This window comes from Lutra lutra, chromosome 5 (genome assembly GCF_902655055.1).
Source record: "Lutra lutra chromosome 5, mLutLut1.2, whole genome shotgun sequence".
NCBI lineage: Eukaryota > Metazoa > Chordata > Mammalia > Carnivora > Mustelidae > Lutra > Lutra lutra.
The window spans coordinates 33,301,561-33,318,078 of NC_062282.1; the positions used below are offsets into that span (position 1 = coordinate 33,301,561).

At 42.1% G+C, this 16,518-nt stretch overlaps 1 protein-coding gene across 1 annotated transcript in view; it reads right to left on the minus strand.

Moving 5' to 3' along the window:
- PLCXD3 (phosphatidylinositol specific phospholipase C X domain containing 3) overlaps positions 1 to 16,518 on the minus strand; it is a 174,619-nt gene that overhangs the window by 45,816 nt on the left and 112,285 nt on the right. Inside the window, exon 2 of the mRNA XM_047731352.1 lies at positions 14,941 to 15,649. Within this exon, the coding sequence (XP_047587308.1) occupies positions 14,941 to 15,649 (709 nt within the window). The remainder of the gene's footprint in view (positions 1 to 14,940; positions 15,650 to 16,518) is intronic.

Below are 16,518 nucleotides of genomic sequence, written 5' to 3' on the forward strand. Positions count from 1 at the left end.
AGGTCACAAGTAGGCAGAGAAGCAGGCAGAGAGAGAGGGTGAAGCAGGCTCCCTGCTGAGCGGAGAGCCTGATGCAGGGCTTGATCCCAGGACCCTGAGACCATGACTTGAGTCGAAGGCAGAGGCTTAACCCACTGAGTCATCCAGATGCCCTCAAAAATATAACTTCTTATTCCAGTTACTTCATCTTACAGTTGAAAATATTGAGGTCAATCTGACAACCTGAAAATCATACAAACTTGAACCTAGGTTACTGGATGTCACTCATTTTTTTCTAATAAAGCACTGATTTGAACAACAAAGGGTTTATGAGTTAATTTTTAAAGATAAACATTTTACTTCACTTTCCACAGCTTGTCATTTTCCTAAGATACAGCAACTCCTGGTCAACCACAGCTACATACAACTCATGACAACCTTGCAGAGTCAGGAAAAAGAAAGAATAATTCACTCAGTTTACAATCACCCTTTAACAACGAACTACCAATAACAGGTCAGGTCTCTCAAGAGTTGGTGTTCATGAACATCTAATTGGGCATTTCTTCCTGTTTTGGTAATAATTTATCTGAAACTAAAGGTTAGTGTTTAGACACCATATGATTAGATTTCCCCTAAAAACACTGTAATAGGTATGCCCTTGGAAATTGTCACTGTTACTGTCGAATTAGAGTATTGATGCCAGAGGGGGGGACAAAGGCTAGTCAATGTCTTTACTTTACAAGATCAGGAACCTGAAGGCAGAGGAAATTGACTACTTCCAGCTTACATAATTAGTTAATAAATGACAGTGCTGGATTCAGAAACCAGTAAACATCTGCTTCTGGTTTATCTTAGCACTTACCACACTATGTTGAAATAAACTGTTCATGAATACGTCTCCCCACTAGAAAGTAACTCCCCTTGAGCACGAGGGACTGTATTTTAGTCATTCTGAAGTCGGGCACTTAGCACAGACTCAGTAAATGTTCTGCAATGATCTATGGTTTAATCAACATAATACAAATAATGATAAATATATTTAAAGTTAGACATTATTCTCAAGAATCAAGAATATTTTCTCTTATACTACTTTATTCTATGAGGTATGTCTCTAAAGACGTGGGATGTTCTTTTTATAACACACACCCCAAAACTTACAAGCTGAAAGTGAGACATCATTCAGAATTGTTACCTGTGGAGATGATTATTCACTTATCCCATCAATGGTAGGATGACTCAAAATCTTTTTATAACTCCTCTATTGAAATTGCCTTCAGAGTATGTTCATGAGGCACAGAAGAAAAATCAATCTCATTATTGTACCACTTGAATTTTGGCTTGGATTTCATCAGCTTTGCTCACCCACCTTATTTACTAAACTTGGCCCTGTGTTTAGGTTGTTTCAAAAACAACCTAAAAGTTGTTCACCCTGAAAAGATGAAGATTTACCCCCACTAAAACTAGTCTTAAAAGTGCTTCAGTATCACTTGGATGGATAAGTAAATTCCCAGGTGACTAATCTGAAGGCAGCAGAAACTGGAAATGCATAAATTTTGGCATGTTCAATTAGACAAAAAAACCCCAAAAGCCATATACCTAAATATTTTATGTTTTCCTAATCCCTGAACAGTTGGTATCATATGTTTAACAAGGAAAGGAATGGAGCTCCAGGAAAAATACCTTCACAGGTCTTTTGTACAGTGGCCGTTTGAGGCCAGTGATTTTCTACTAGAGGGATTTCACACTCACACACACACACACACACACACACACACACACGGTGGGGGTGGTATTTGGCACTATCTGGAGACATTCTGGACTGTTGTGACTGGGGGGCAAGGTGTTACTGGAGTCCTGTGGCAGAGGCTGGGGGTGCTGCCAAACATGGTACAAGGCACAGGATACTTCCTCACCGCGGAGAACTGTGTTGTCTAAAATGTCAGTTCTGCTGAGCTAAGAAATCCTGCTCTTGGCCGAGATTTCTGCCTCCCAGGCTCTTTAACATCCTTCAGTAGTGGCAGCGTTAATATCCCTGTGTCCTCCTGTTTCCATGGGGTACGTACATGCCCTTTCTTTGGTGATGGAAGAATAAATATTTTTCCTGCTACTTGCCACTTGAAAATCTTTCTTTGCCTTAGGCATCTTTACCAAAGGGTACTGAATTGTCACAGAGGTTGCCTGGAGATCCATTTGGCATCTTAAACGTCTAATTGGCAGGGAAATTAAAGCAACCTAAAATGTGCACGCTCTTCTGGGAGATGTGCTATTCCCACCCTATGTTATTAGATCTCACAGGCAGCTGAGGCAAGAACAGCTGGGACTTCCTGCACTACCGTTTTGCCAAGTTGCTATAAAATTGTCCCTTTTCACTGCAAAACTGAGAAGGAAGAAAGGAAAAAATAGTGCAAAGACCAACAACCCTAGTTGTCAAAAGTTGCTTCTCCGCTGTCTTTCGGAAGTCAGTCCCAAAGGTGGCTCCCTTGTCAAGTTAATTCAATAAATGAGAGCACGGGGGCACCTGGGTGGCTCAGTGGGTTAAGCCGCTGCCTTCGGCTCAGGTCATGATCTCAGGGTCCTGGGATCGAGTCCCGCATCGGGCTCTCTGCTCAGCAAGAAGCCTGCTTCCCTCTCTCTCTCTCTCTGCCTTCTTCTCCGTCTACTTGTGATCTCTCTCTGTCAAATAAATAAATAAAATCTTTAAAAAAAAAAAAATAAATGAGAGCACGTACTCCATTGATACATACTTCTGATGACAAAGGAATAGATCTTGGCACGTACAGTGAGCAGGACAGAGTGTCAAGCCTAAAGGCGTATTTTTCTACTTCCAATTTTTACAATAAGATATGTGATAGGTTGTTACCAAGCTTCCTCAGGGGACTTGCTGAATTCTGTGGTCCAAAGGAAATCCTCTCACATAGTGGTTTTGTTTTCCCTTCTCTCAAAAACAGCCATCACTAACACCGATAAACACACAAAGCATTGAGTGTCCTTGGCTGGGTGTTTCAGACCGTCATGGAGCTCCCACGTGTTGGTCTAGTCTGAACCTTATTGTCTGGAAATGTTCCCAAAACCGAGCAGAATTTTCTACCTTAGAAAAGATGCTTCTTAGCATTGTCAATGGTCAATGATTGGAGGACCACAAAAGTAGGTCACATTTAAATAAAGAAAATAGATATACTTGTGGTGTATTTGAGCACATCATTACAATGGTTTGAGGAAAGGAAAAGGGCAGGAAACATTAATGTATTATTGTGCTGAGATATCTGATAACTTTCCTACTGGTCAAAATGTTAGTACTCAGTTGCAAATTCTATCATGTACCATTCTCTACTTCTGTTTCTTACATAAATTTCAAATTCTGAAAATATTGCCTGTAACCTAAGGATTAGGAGGCAATATTTTATGACACTGCACTATGCCTCTCCTACTTGAACTTGAGTTCACAGCATGGTCTTAATATGTTCATGTTGGTTGAGTGACTGGCCGATTCAAAGACTGGATGGATTCTTGAACTCTGGGAAAGACTACCTTGGTCCACCTTGAAAAGTAGAAATTAAAATTCTCCAAACCCATAGCATGAAAAACGTTCTATTCACCAAGTGGAATACCCTATTTTCTTCCCTATCTCTATCCACCATATCTAAGTTCTATTTGAATTTTTAGCAAGAGTCATAGACAGAGAAAAACCTCAAAATATCACAAATATAATAAGCCATGCAATGTTGGGACAGGAAAAACAATTTCACAATGAAATTGCCAGAGAAACACCTCAAGAACAACACTAAAGAAAATATCAGGTCTAGAGCAAGCTAAAAGAATGTAAATGCATGCTCCAGAACAATCTTGGAATTAGGTGAGAGAATACCACATTTGGGTATTTGAGCACTTCCTCTACCCTCCATTGAAAGATAAGGACACACTGCATGCGAAACTCTTCTCTCCTCATGGAGAAGGAATAAAGCAATGTACTCTCACAGGTTCAGAGAGAAAAATACATTTCTACTTATTCTCATTACTTCTTTCTTACCCCTTCAGCACACACACACACACACACACACACACCACCTTTTCAATCTAAATCTGGCTACCTCATGCTAGTTGGAACAGAAAATGGCGGACCACTGAATAAGCATTTCTTTGCATGGCCCATGTCATGGAGACATCAAAATGTCCCCATCCATGTTCACGGCATTAAGGAGTCTCTCAGTCATTATCAGATACAAGAGTCCTTGGCCATATCCTCTTTGGGGGATGCTTAGACATATGGGTAAAATATAGGCACACCGTGGCAATGAATGAGGTGTGGGTGTCCAAAGGTATAAAATTCTTCGGTCTGCTCTGCTTGTGAATGGCAATGAGTCAAATTCACTAAATAAACCTTCAACTGCTGGCCAGTAAATGTAAAACCAAGACAGGAATAAAGCTAAGTTTCCAGGCTACTTTTTAGCCATCGATTCATCACATCTGCCCCAAATTCGCATATGGTGTCTGTTAACAGACTGAGCTTAGACTGAGTGATCTAACCAAACTTCCCTACAATCGATTCACTATAAGCTACTTCTTACAAGTATTTTATCTGGAGGAACAGACTGTCTAAATTCAACTCTTCAAAGATGAATCAAAAAATCTGAAAAATGTGCACTCATATGTAACTCATTATTGTGATATTTATTCTCCCGACGGGTTCATTTTCGAACTTTAGTTAAGTCATACTGGCAACAGCTTTTCTGCTTAGTATTCACATAGGAGGTAGCGAGCGACACGGTGAGTTTTATGTTGGCCAAATCTCCCATACATTTCCAAAGGGCAGCCCGTGCTTTTAGCATTCGCTAATGAAATCGCACATTACAGTCTCGCTGCCGCATACCGCTCCTGCACGAAACAATGTCACAGCTCCAGAAACAATTGGTAAGCTTCTTCTCTTTTAACAGCTGAGACCACAGGGAAATAAGTGATGAGGGGGTGGCAGGAAGGAATATTTTAAAGCAAAAATGCAAGCTATACTTGTGATTTCCGAAAAAAAAAAAATCAATTATGACAAGCAAGTTTCTATCTTTCCTTGTCTAATTATTTTTACTACTTTAAAATAAGTTAATGAGCGAGGCTATAATCCCAGACATACAGATCAAGAGCCGGAAGATTTGTGCTCTCTACCATGAAGCCAAGTATTAGTGTCTATAGTGTTGGAGGTAGTATTTTCTTCCGAAATGCCACGGCCAGATAGTCTGAGAAAATGTTGTATTTTCCGCTTTTTAAATTGTTGTTGTTCCGTTGAAAATATTATGGAAGAAAATATTTTATTAACTGAATGTGATAAATTAAAAGCTGCAATGTCATTGCCTAGAGTGGTATCAGTCAGCTCTTTGAGCTTTATGTAACAATTTTGCTAGGTGGGGTGCGGGTAGAGCAACTCCTCTTCCTTTCACCCTTTGACAGAGAGGATTAGCTGATGCCCCTCACTTAGATAAGTATTCATACTTGTCAGAGTCACCCCTGCTAATGAGTAGCTCAGTCATGCAAAGCCGGCTCTACCAAGTACAGCCAACACAAATGAGCCTTCAGGGGCACCCATTCAAACAAGGCCAAGGCTAATATGCCTCCCCCTGCCCAAAAAAAAGGGCAAGAAAACAATTCAACTGTAAATGTAACAGTTGACTCTCACCTCCTATTTCTTCGTGCCCTGAATAAGTTGTGAAATTTGGGGAAGTTGGCATGTTCACAAATAATAAAGGATCAGCAATTCCCTTTTCAAAACGCCGTGTTCTCACATCTCTTTCTCACCCCCAACCCCTTGGATGGTCACCACCTGGGATTCCAACCCTTGCGCAGTGAGATAGGCAGAAACTTAAGACTACAGGGAAAGAGTAGCCAGCTGGCTGTCGGTAGGGCTCAATGCGGAGGGTTCGTGTTTTCAGCAGACAAACCCTGGGCTAGGGCATCACCAACTCTTGGATTGGCTTCATTATCAAAATGGCCTGGGCTTCTGAATAGACAGGGCCTCATTTGTTTCCCTGAGAAAAACAACACAACGGAAAAACACCGGGAAAGCCGATTTCACACCAGCGGCTTTCAAAGCAAATGGAAATAAGTGATATTTCTTCCTTGCTTTGCACTGGAAAGGGCGAAAAGAAACTTAAAAGCAACCCCTGACATCAGGAAGCTGGCCTATTATTCTCCTGTCCAACATGAACAACCTCCCCGAACACCATCCTCAGACGACTTTATCTGGGATGGTGAGACAGTGAGATAAAAAAGGATACTTTGTAATTTTGTCTAAGCACAGAAACAAGATCACCCCCAAAGTAACCAAACATCTACCTCTCCACCTCCCCACACTGAAATAAATGAGGCTGCTACTCCTTTACCAATTATAATTGATCCTCTCTAACCCTATAGATGAGACTTATGGAGGTACCCTTTTACAGAATCAACCTTGCTTTCGGACAGCATCCAATCTAGAGAGAACCTTGTTTCCTTAAACTTTCCCCCAAGTCAGTCAGCCAAGCCCCCATTCTATAGGGCTTACAAGTCCCTCCTAACAGCGCTCTCACACAGGGATGACTCGTGGTTCCCAATGGTGTGTGTTCTTTGCTGCAAAAGTAAGCTCAGCACGTTCAACTACGTAATTGTGTCTAGTGATTTGGCAATACTTCCTCTTCCCTCAGTTTTAAAAGAGGTCTCTCCAGAGTGGAGCTGGTCCCCTTGGATGAGCTTTCAGCAGGATGGACTTGCACTCCACATCAGGAGCCCTGTATGCACACGGCAGAAAGGGGAGAGAAGGCCTGAAGTCCTCCTCCTGGTACCCCAATATGTGGCCTGTGCCATCCACATCTGGTCCATCTCACTTCTCGAGGCAGACACCACTTACTGGCGTGTCTACTGACAGTACCTCTTACAGTTCATTTCAAATCCCAGACAAGCCTCCCTGCCCCCTCAGTCGCTGGCTGAGGTCCCCAGATTATTGTGCCACAACCTGATTGACTAAACACCCTGCTGCTGGACTCTCCGTCTTCACCTGCCCACCACCAACCCATCTGCTCTCAGCTTTTTGGGAGTTCCAGCCACACCCTTTGTTCGTTCCTTTTCAGATGTTAAACTCAATCTGCCCAGCAAATTCCCCATAAGAAAACTGATATCCAGAGAGATTAAAGTGGGTGAACCTCTATCCTACGCCGTGCTTTTAAGAAAAGTATATGTATTTTCCTTCCCTTCCCCCCTACCACACTTCCTCTCTCTCTCACACACACACACCCCCCTGGACACATACACCCTCCCTCCCCACCCCCCACCCCCACATCTTCACCAGGCACCGAATGGACATCTGGCTTCCCAACAGCTTGACATCCGCTCTCATCTTTGACTTTCCTGACACGGATAATGAAAGGTTCCTGCCTGTATTCACCTGTACTTCAATCATACAACACCAGCAGAATGAAGACAAGAGAGAGCTCTTATGTACACTTGCTTTAAAAGTTCTTAGGTCAAAAGTTGGGAAACAGAGAGAGTTACAGATAGCCCTTCCTCCTGTCATACCTCAGCAGGACCCAGGCTGAAGTCACTTGTGAGTCACATGGCCTCATGGTTGGAAGTTGTTAGAGAATCTTCTTTTTTACCGTTTGAAATCAGGACTGGGGAGGCCACGGGGTTGCAAAGTGCTGTAATGTTCATTGGGTTTGGTGGGAGGCACCAAGTCTCAGAGTTGCTAAGGCTTCTTGCAAAGGAATGTGCTTCTGAGCCCAAGGGAAGGAAGGCTCCCTCCCCTAAGACTTGTCCGTGTTCCTGCAGCACCATCAAACAAGGATGGAGATAAGTGACATGAGACATCCTTTCATAAGAGATGATGCATAAGAGAGAAGAGCAGAGGACTGGTTTTCGGGAAATCAGTGCTGGGCAGCTCTACTTTAGTGACAGAACAAATCTGGTGGGGTCTGTGGGTAGTGAGGTCATGGCTAAGATTTAAGGAAGACCTACTGGAACCTGGTGTTGGAAAAGAACTGATAAATCTCAGGGTTAACTCTTTCCAGGTTTCCTAAAGCCAAGTTTATGTCTTGCTGGGGATGGCTGAGGTGCAGTTTGCTACTCAAAGAAAGGCTCACCTGGAATCTGTTAGAAATGTAAAATTCTGATAGTGCTGCTATAAACATTGGGGAGCATGTGCCCATCCAGCTGCAGTGTCCAAGACAGCCAAACTACAGAGAGAGCCCCAGGTGTCCATCCACTGATGAATGGATTAAGATGGGGTATATGCATACAATGGAGTATTACTCAGCCATCCAAAAAGAATAAAATCGTGCCATTTGCAATGACCCAGATGGAGCAAGAGTGTGTTATGTTAAGTGAAATAAGTCAGGGAGAGATAAACACCATATGACTTCACTCATACATGGAATTTAACAAACAAAACAGATGACCATAAGGGAAGGGAAGGAAAAATAAAATAAGATAAAAGCAGAGAGGGAGGCAAACCGTAAGACTCTTAGCTAGAGAGAACAAACCGAGGGTTGCTGGAGGGGAGAGGGGTGGGGATGGGCATTCACTTGGGATGAGCGCTGGATGTTTATGTGTAAGTGATGAATCACTAAATTCTACTCTGGAAACTAATGCTACACTATATGTTAAGTAACTTGAATTTAAGTAAAATCCTGGGGAAAAAAATTTTAAACTCTGAGCCACAGACTCCTGCATCAGAGTCTCTAGGGCAGCGCCCATAAATTTGCATTTGAATTAACTCTCCTTAAGTATGGCCCCTTGGCCAAGAGGCTTGCTTTCTGGATGCTTCCTTCTGATTTATAAGCCCCACTCCTCCTTCTGCTGGTTCAAAGGACCTAGATTTTTAATTGATCCTAGCACTGGTTCAAGTCTCACCTGAACAAATTATTTAGCACTTCTGACCTTCAGTTTCTTAAATTGCAACTTGAGAATAAAACCTATTGAATAAATGTCACCTCCCATAAATACATGTTGAAGAAATGAAATCTTATAATGAAAGCATCTTACAAACGGGGATTATTCTAATACGGATCTTCCATACTCTCCTTGATATTCTTTCTCTGCAGGCATACGTAGCCCAAGGAGGCAGCTCTCTCTTTTACTGAACAGACTAATCCTTTATCAGCTGTTCCATGGGTGCACTGACCTATTTGGGGGCATGGCCCCAGGGGGGCAGAGCCAGAAAGCCACTCCTTATGGAGAGTGGTGCTCTCTCCTGTCACCCTGAGCTGTCTTTGAACCATTTGGAGTCTCTACCCTTCGAGAGTTCCCTAAAATTCCTCAGGGGACTGGTGCTGCAGGTGAACAACTTCCCAGGGATCAGCCCCACCCTGCTGGGTCCGAGCAGTGAGAGGGTGAACTGGACAGCAGAAGTGTTGTGTGAGTTGTGGTTGTGAGCCAGGGTGTGTCCCCTTTACATGGAAATATTAAAATTTATTGTGTTCATGAGGCAGAAAGAGCCCAGGAAAGGCCAGCTCTGCACAAAATCCATGGCCCATCTGCAGGCCTAACCTCTGACTCCTCAAGGCAAGGTTCCAGGGCACCTTGTTACATTTCACACGGTGCAGACTGAGAGCCGGCTTGCCCTTCCGTGTTGATGCCTGCAGCCTGATGTTCTCTGGTCCTCTCCAGTCTTCCTGTCCATCCTCTGTCCTCATCTCTCCCTGGTGTGTAGAGGACAGAATTCTGCCTCCTAAGCCAAGAGACCTGGATTTAATCCCATCTTTGCTGCCAGTTGCCTCTATTACTTGGACAATCATATAGCATTCCTCTGGCCTCGATTTCCTTACTCAATGCAAACAGTCAAATTTGCACAAGGCAATGAGGCACAAGGCAAGGGCACAAGGCAATGAGGATTAAGCCAAGTCACCTTTAAGTTCCTTTCCTTTCTGTTATTTGTGGTGTGGCTCCCATGAGCCCCCACAACAGCATTCTACCTGGGTGTGCTTTCTTTTTTTTTTTTTTTTTTTAAGATTTTATTTATTTATTTGACAGAGAGAGATCACAAGTAGACGGAGAGGCAGGCAGAGAGAGAGAGGGAAGCAGACACCCCGCTGAACAGAGAGCCCGATGCGGGACTCGATCCCAGGACCCTGAGATCATGACCTGAGCCGAAGGCAGCGGCTTAATCCACTGAGCCACCCAGGTGCCCCATGGGTGTGCTTTCTTGAGGAAAAGCCACACACTTCAAAGCTGCTCTTCTCATAGCCTGGTCCATGCCAGCTGTGGCATACTTGACCTTCCCAAACCCCTGGACCTGACTCTGCCTTCCAAGATGACAGATAACGTATTAAACATACCACTGTTAAGAAATGTGGATTTTACCTAGTTTGCAGGAGGAAGCATAGAACTTGGAGTCATATAAACCCAAATAATGATCTGGCTTTGTCAAACTAATATGGGAATTTTGAGCAAGGTACTAGACATTTCTGAGGATCGGTTTTTCATCTCTAATGTATCTAATAATACCTACCTTGTTGGAAGAAAGACTGAATGGATACAATTCGTGGAAAGCATGTAGCACTTTGCCTGGGACATGATGTGGGCTCAACAAACATAGTCTCCTTTATTTTCTCAGTTGGGTCACACGGATTCTTATTAACAACCAACCAACAATCAATTACATCCTGAAAATTCTATCCTATCCTCAAGGCAATAACTATGATAATGAGAGATAATGGTCAGGGCAGTTAGCACAGTATTAAGCAGATGTGGAACTTTTAAAACAGATGATCACCAACCATCATCATCATCATCATCATCATCATCTGAATTGTTGGCCTGTATAAACATTGTCTAAATTAATTCAGTATCAATTTACTTCTCAAGACGCATTGCTTCTTGAATATTCTGACAGGTGGTCTAACTGACTTTTTTTTTTTTAACGAACAAAACCTATAATTTAATAAACCTCAACAAATTAGGGAAGGACTTGACTCAAGTTGCACACCTTCTTTTTAAGAATGTGTGAATTCCGTGGGGGTGAGGTGCAAAAGCTGGTGTTTGAAAAATAAATTAAAAATAGGTCTTTAAGAAATTAAAATCTGTGTCTTTTGGCATTGCTAAAATGTGGAAAATGCATTTGCAGTATTTGAAACCAGTGGCCGGATTGAAAGCCACACTACCTGAATGCAGGTTGACTTCAGTTTCCCTGAAAGCCACCCACAGCTTCAAACACTGTTTTCTAAATGCATGTGCTTAGAGTTTTGTTAGCCCCAAAATTAGGCATAATAAAAAAGTTATAGGGAAACTAGTCCAATGAAGGACCTTAGGATTGTAGGATTTTAGAACTGGAAAGTATCTTGGAGATAGTCTAGGGCAAACTCCAAATTTTGCAGATGAAAATACTTAAGCCCCAGAGAGGTCTTAAAATCACCTAGTAACTTCTCCTTTGGTGGCAAAAGAGAGTCTCATTACATCTTTTGGTGTTAACATAGGACTTTCTGAATGAGCAGATTTGTGCACAATAGCAAGAGGAAAATGGCAGAAAGTTGTCTTTGTGGGCTTTATCACTTGATGAAGAAAGAGAAGCAATATGTCCCTGGGGAATCAAATATTCTTTCACTGACTCTTTCAAAGGTAAGTAAATTACCTTTGCAAGGCACTATCCATGGACTGACAATGACCTTTTCCTATAACCCTCGCAGAAGGTTGAAACATGTCAAATTAAATCAAAACAAAATCTGAGTTTCACACATATATCATATGCAGAATACAGGCAATGCAATTTGTTTACAAGGAGGTCTTTCTAGTACTTCTGAGGCAAATTCTGTTCACCCTGGCCAGGTTCAGATACATTTGCAAATTGTTTGCAAGTAATTTGCATAATCCTAGAGAGAAGAAAAAAAATGATTCTACCTGTAGAGTCTTCATTTCAATTTATTAAATTTTTTACTTCCCACCATCCTCCCCACCCTCCACTTCTTTCCTCCTTTCAATGACAGAGCTCTACTCTGCCAGAGAAGTAAGCCAGAGGCAAGTGAAAAGTTCTGAATTAGAACAGATGCCTGAGGACAGTTTTTCCAAATGAATTCCATGGGCTGTTAATAAGTGCTATCTGAAAAAAAAAAATTAAGTGCTTGCACAACATTGCATTAGTTCAATTTAAATAGGATTCTTCACTAAAATGCTTGTTAGTGCCTTTTATATGCTAAAGATTGTGAATATTTTGAGACAGTTGTGTAGATATATAATTTTCAGTACTTTCTTATTTGATCTTTTTCCCTCAAATCCTGCTTCACTAACCCTGTGCTATAGCATAAGTAACCAAAGAGCAGTTCAAGTTATAGCTTGCAAAGACCTAGCTGGGTCTTTGTCACAGGGAGAAAAATGAAAGTCATCTATTCCTAGAGTAGATTTTTCTTCTTGACTACCCAAAGGCTATTCCCTACACAGGTAAAATCAGGGTATGGTTCTTGGCCAAATGCAAAGCAGGCATATTATAGGGAAAAGTGTTCTCCTAAATATAGAATCAGGCAACAGAAGGTAAAGCTGGAAGGGCTATGGGAAGACTCCTTTCATGACCAACGTGTAAAATTTTAGAAGTGAAGCTTCCTTCATTAAAGATGTAGTGAGAATAAGGAATATTGGAGTTGGCTGAGTCTCAGACCCCTCTTGCCTCTTCCCCACCTCTAGTAAGTGCTCAAGAATTCCTCAAGATCTGGGGCCTCTGTGGTATGGGTGAGAACAGCAAATTCTCATATGTATATATTATAACTCCCTCATTTTTAAGGGTGTAAGAGAGGTGGTAAGTTGTTATTTACCAAAACATGAACTTTCATAGAAGGTGTGTTGTTAAATAGAAAACCTTCTTGGTTTGATGAACACTCTGATGGGACTAGCGGAGCCTTAGGGCCAGAAGAGAGGTGAATAATTTGGCAAAATAATCTAGAGTGTGGCATCTCCAAGACAATGTAGGGGTAGGGGAAGAAAAGAGATGAGAAAAAGATAAGGAGAAGCAAGTGGAAGAGAAGTTTCAGCCGTAAGACCCAAGGATGGGGTCCAAGTCATACAGATGTCTCTGGGGTGAGATATCCCAGACCAGAATATTTGTACTTACAGACAATTCTAAAATGCAATTTTAAATTATCTGTATTATCATAATTATAAAACATACCCTGTTGCCTCAAATCCTCAATAAAGCCTAAAAATCATTGTGGAAATTGAGCAAGAAGGGAGTTTCATATCTCCGGTTCTACAGGAACGTGGACAAGCCACGTAGGACAATCAAATCCATCACTTTATGGAAAATGATGTAATGCAGAAGCAGAAAGGGCTCATACTGTATACATAACCCTAACGGAAGCCTCCCCAGCTCCTCCCTAAATCCCCGTGTCTTTGTCTCCTGATTCTGTAAATGTCTGCATCACTCATTCTACTTTTCAAGAAGAAACTTTATCCCTAACTCTTTTCTCCCATCATACCTCATAGCCAAACTCTCATCACAGAATCCTAATTTTTATTGTGGCATACCATCCCCTTCTGGGGTTTCTCCCTTCCTTAGTGTAGCTTGCATCACCATGCCAAAACAGTTCTAAGCACCTCCTCACTGTCCACTCTCTCCAGTCCTCTGCTTCCATGCTACACCAGTTATCTATCAAAAATGTAGATCTGGTCAAGTCACTATGACATTAAATGCCATTATCTACCTCCCTATTGTTCACAGGATGAGATCTTTACTTTAGCCTGGCTCAACGCTTTCTTGCAAATGTGCTCCTGCTCCACTGCAAGCATCATCTACCATTCCCTACTCTACGTGCCATACTTTAAGGCCATCCATATCATTTCATCTCCTAACCTTTCCCCCTCATCTCCTTGTCTTTCCCTACAAAGACCTGGAGCAAAATATCCACCCTCTATCTCCTCACCCCAATTCAAAATATCAACTAAAGTTAAAGATAAAAGTCTGATCAGAATTACATTTTACCTTCAGACAATACTTGCACTGCTTAATACTTGATCTCAAAAGAATAAATGATATGTGCAATTCTGCACGTTGTATCACACTCATGGGAAAGAGCTAGAGATCTTTGGTGATTGCTCACATTGTATACTTACAAGTAATCACCACTCCAACATATGTGGCTGGGCTTGACAAATGGAATACCCATACTCTGGAGGGTGATCCTTGCTTCTGGTATAGAGCAAGGAATAGAACAGAGAGTGAGAAGAATGGAATTTGCACCTTTGTTTCCTCATTCATTGTCCAACTGGCCTTAAACAAAACATTTCACGTCTCTGAACCTCAGTTTTTATCTGTAAGACAACTTCTCAGGTTTGCTGTGCAGATCAAATGGAATTAGATTTATATCTAATTCCTGCACAGGAATTAGATATAAAAAGAGTCTGTGAGTGGGAGAGAAAAGGCTTTGTAATAAAGTGCTATACAAATGTGAAAAGGAGCGTTATGAAAAGATAACTAGACGTGGAGTCAAAATGCATGGTGTTAACGTGTTGTTCTGTGTCCTAGAAAAGAAATGGGTTTAAGTCTTAATCCCCTGTACCCATTACTACAGCCCATTTCGAAGTAGGGTGTCGGCAGACATAGTAAGATGATATCATTAGAGTGGGTCCTAATGCAATATGACTGGCCTTATGAGAAGACGAAAGAGACACACATGGGGAGAATACCCCGTGAAGATACTGGAATGATGAATCTACCTACAAGCTAAGGAACACCAAGGATTGTCAACCATCACCAGAGTTCGAGGGAAGGCATGGAAAAGATTCTCCCTCAAAGCTGTCAGAAGGAGTGGGCCTTGCTGACACCTTGATTTCAGACTTTTAGTCTCTGAAACTGGGGAGACAGCAAGTTTCTCCTGTTTTAAGCCACCCAGTTTGTGCTATGTTGTGCGGCAACCCTAGGAAACTAATAATACACGTGAGTATAAATTTTAGCTCTGTCAGTTACCGGCTTTAAGAATGTGTGTTAAATTCCTTAAGCTTTTCCTCTGATACCTGAAGGACACTTACCTTTCTGTGATAGTTTCTCTGAGGCCACTGGCCACTCCTTTGACCACAGTGCTAGCTTTGGGGGTCAGCACCACCTGAGATATAAAAAACGAGCCCTTCTTTCTTCTCTCCGTGATGGATGCCTGAAGAAACTGGATCAGTTTTTCCGGGTCTGTGGTGTTGGCCCAGGGTGCTGGCATCATCTGCCCGGGCCAGAGAAAGGGCACTTCCAGAGCCACCGGACTGTGGTAGAAGACCAGCACTTGATAGTCTTTCTCCCACAGGTACTTCAGACTAACTTCCTGGGCAAAAATCGCTGGGCACATCTTGTTTCCATAGATGTCTTTCAGCATTTGGACCAGTTTTTCATGGTGATATTTCTGCATCCCATAAAAATGGTTGAAGTCCAAGAACACCACCTCCTTATGGTGATCTGTGAGGAATGCATTAATCTCCTCAAGGCCTTCATTGACTTTGGCACTGAACAAGCCATGAGCAAAGTAGAGTTCATTGTCGGGGTCTCTGGGCTTGGTGGAAATTCGAAGATCAAAATAACGGATCCCAGCTCCTAGCTGACCAGTAAAATTCATTGTTTGAGTGGCTAACCATTTCCGCATCAGCTTTTTGGCTACAGTTCCAAACACAGAAACAAAATTCTGGACGGTTTCTGGCTGTTCGGGCCCTACTGGTGAGGCTTCATCAATGTAGAAGCTGAAGGAATCATGAGATCCTAGAAAAATAACAAGGCATAATGTGGTTATAGTTCAGTCCTTTGTTCTTCCCAACTTCTTTCCCTCTTGCAAAGTCCATCCCTCTCCCTTAAATGAACAAAAGGAAATAATGAGCAATATTTGCTTAGTTCAATCTCAGGTCTTAGGAGGGTCCTTTTTATAGCCTATATAGCATGCATAGCACATCAAGAGATCTGATTATAACATGATGTTCAAATTTCTTCTGATCCATATTATGAATAAAAACGATCACCTTCTACTTCTGTAAACAAAGAATTTACTGTACACATTAGGATTGTCTTTCCATACAGGTGGCGTAAGTGACCGTTTATAACGTGGAATTTATGGGGATTCACTGGTTCCCAAATACTTTGTCTACTATCTTGCCCTCTCCCTCCATTTTTTTTAAAATTTTTTAAAAAGATTTTATTTATTTATTTGACAGAGAGAGAGAGAGAGAGAGAGAGAGGAAAATCATAAGTAGGTAGAGAGGCAGCAGAGAGAGAGGGGGAAGCAAGTTCCCTGCCGAGCAGAGATCCCGATGTAGGGCTCAATCCCAGGACCCTGAGATCACAACCTGAGCCAAAGGCAGAGGCTTAACCCACTGGCCACCCAGGCGTCCCGCTCTCCCTCCATTTTGAGTTGATTTTAACGGTAGATAACTTGTTTCAATGAATGGGCACTTGGTCAACATATGAATCGCTACCTCATATTCTCTGGAAAGCACAAGAGGTCCCTATAGAGAAAGGGAGAAATAAACAAGAGGACAGACAGTACGATGTTGATATATTTAACATCACTCCTGACCCTGCATTTGAGCAACTATGAACTCAGATAAGGCTAAGTACTTTTCACATATTGAATAAAC